General features: G+C 44.7%; 1 protein-coding gene across 3 annotated transcripts in view; it reads left to right on the top strand.

Annotated features, from left to right (window-relative positions):
* LOC138978055 (phospholipid scramblase 2-like) overlaps positions 1 to 2,500 on the top strand; it is a 21,351-nt gene that overhangs the window by 1,024 nt on the left and 17,827 nt on the right. For all 3 annotated transcript variants that reach the window (XM_070350678.1, XM_070350676.1, XM_070350679.1), the window contains exon 2: positions 1 to 138. This exon is cut by the window's left edge and continues 64 nt beyond it. In XM_070350678.1, coding sequence (XP_070206779.1) covers positions 1 to 138 — 138 coding nt within the window. The remainder of the gene's footprint in view (positions 139 to 2,500) is intronic.

Below are 2,500 nucleotides of genomic sequence, written 5' to 3' on the forward strand. Positions count from 1 at the left end.
CATTTTGCCCTATGAGGTGGGCAACAAGTACAGCATCTTCAACACCATGAACCAGAGAATATTCTACGCTGCCGAGGACTCGAACTGGTGCTGCAAGCAGTGTTGTGGGCCACACCGGCCCTTCGCTATGAAAATCACGTTAGTATTTATACAGTCAAACATTTCCCCCGAAAGCGGAGTATGGCTGCCTAAATGGCAGGGTAAAAACGGCCGTACGCGTAAAAGTCATGAACGAAACAAACAATACAGTCCAACCTGTCCGGACGACCACTTCTCCATAATGAAACAAACAATACAGTCTAACCTGTCCGGACGACCACTTCTCCATAATGAAACAAACAATACAGTCTAACCTGTCCGGACGACCACCTCTCCATAACGACCGACTGCCCATTGCGACCGCGCCGAAGATTCCCCGATGAGTTTTGGTCCCGTATAACGCTCGCTTACTTCATTACTCATGTCGTAAGCATATATAGCGCTTACTTCCCTTTGGTTACTTGATCTCCTTTGGTTATATGATCTTCATATTTCACATTTCCAGAGAAAGGGTGGCCGAGTGGTAAGTGCACTTGCCTCGGAAGCGAGAGGTTGCGAGTTCGACCCTGGGTCGGGGCGTAAGGAATTTTCTTCCCCCTTTCCTAGCCAAGGTGGTGGGTTCAAGTGCTAGTCTTTCGGATGAGACGAAAAACCGAGGTCCCTTCGTGTACACTACATTGGGGTGTGCACGATAAGATCCCACGATTGACAAAAGGGTATTTCCTGGCAAAATTGTATAGGCATAGATAACAAAAAATGTCAACCAAATACCCGTGTGACTTGGAATAATAGGCCGTGAAAAATAAATATTCGCCGTAATGGCTTGAGATTTACTGGCCGATGTGAATGCGTGATATATTGTGTAAAAAATAATTCCATCCCACACGGCAGAAATGAATATGTAAAGCGCTTAGAGAACGTCAAGCGCTATATAAATCTCCCATATATAAATAAATAAAATGGCAACCGCCTGTCGATAACGATCATTTGTGTCTGTCCTTGGGGTGGTCGTTGTGGACATATTTGACTAAACACTTTTATCGACACTATCTCTCTCATTTGTTCGAAGTTGCTTTTTGGTGTAAACTTAAGTACATAAGAAATCAGAACGTCCGTTGCCATTATTGTTGTTTTATCAATTCAACTATCAGTCGCAGCAGTCGCAGCAAAAGAGGGGAGGTAAGAAGATACAGTCGCAGCAAAAGAGGGGAGGTAAGAAGATACAGTCGCAGCAAAAGAGGGGAGGTAAGAAGATACAGTCGCAGCAAAAGCGGGGAGGTAAGAAGATACAGTCGCAGCAAAAGAGGGGAGGTAAGAAGATACAGTGGCTGCAAAAGATGGGAGGTAAGACGATACAGTCGCAGCAAAAGAGGGGAGGTAAGAAGATACAGTCGCAGCAAAAGAGGGGAGGTAAGAAGATACAGTCGCAGCAAAAGAGGGGAGGTGAGAAGATACAGTCGCAGCAAAAGAGGGGAGGTAAGAAGATACAGTCGCAGCAAAAGAGGGGAGGTAAGAAGATACAGTCGCAGCAAAAGAGGGGAGGTGAGAAGATACAGTCGCAGCAAAAGAGGGGAGGTAAGAAGATACAGTCGCAGCAAAAGAGGAGAGGTAAGAAGATACAGTCGCAGCAAAAGATGGGAGGTAAGACGATACAGTCGCAGCAAAAGAGGGGAGGTAAGACGATACAGTCGCAGCAAAAGAGGGGAGGTAAGAAGATACAGTCGCAGCAAAAGAGGGGAGGTAAGAAGATACAGTCGCAGCAAAAGAGGGGAGGTAAGAAGATACAGTCGCAGCAAAAGAGGGGAGGTAAGAAGATACAGTCGCAGCAAAAGAGGGGAGGTAAGAAGATACAGTCGCAGCAAAAGAGGGGAGGTAAGAAGATACAGTCGAACCTGTCCGTAAGAACCAGCTAAGTGACCGAACACAATGAGCGTTGTAGACAGGCGACTGCTATGGAAATATGAAAAACATAGACAAATAATTCGTCGGGGATCCTTCGGGGTAGTCGTAATGGGCAGGTGATCGTTATTGAGAGGTGATACATACATACATACATACATACATACATACATACATACATACATACATACATACATACATACATACATACATACAAACATACATACATAAATACATATCAGCATAGTTTATTCAGGATTCAAAGATAATATACTATAACACAATATTTATCTCCTGAAAATTGACACATATGTGCACCTCATACCCTATGCTCACTTTGCCATGCCCTCGCGGACAGACTGGTGGTTAACACTTCCAGCACGTGGGTATTTGAAAACACACACACACACACACACATACGCACGCACGCACGCACGCACGCACGCACGCACACACGCACACACACATACACACACACACACACACACACACACACACGCATTCATACATAAATACATACATACATACATACATACATACATACATACATACATACATACAT

The sequence above is a fragment of the Littorina saxatilis genome, linkage group LG10, assembly GCF_037325665.1.
Source record: "Littorina saxatilis isolate snail1 linkage group LG10, US_GU_Lsax_2.0, whole genome shotgun sequence".
In the NCBI taxonomy this organism is placed as follows: domain Eukaryota; kingdom Metazoa; phylum Mollusca; class Gastropoda; order Littorinimorpha; family Littorinidae; genus Littorina; species Littorina saxatilis.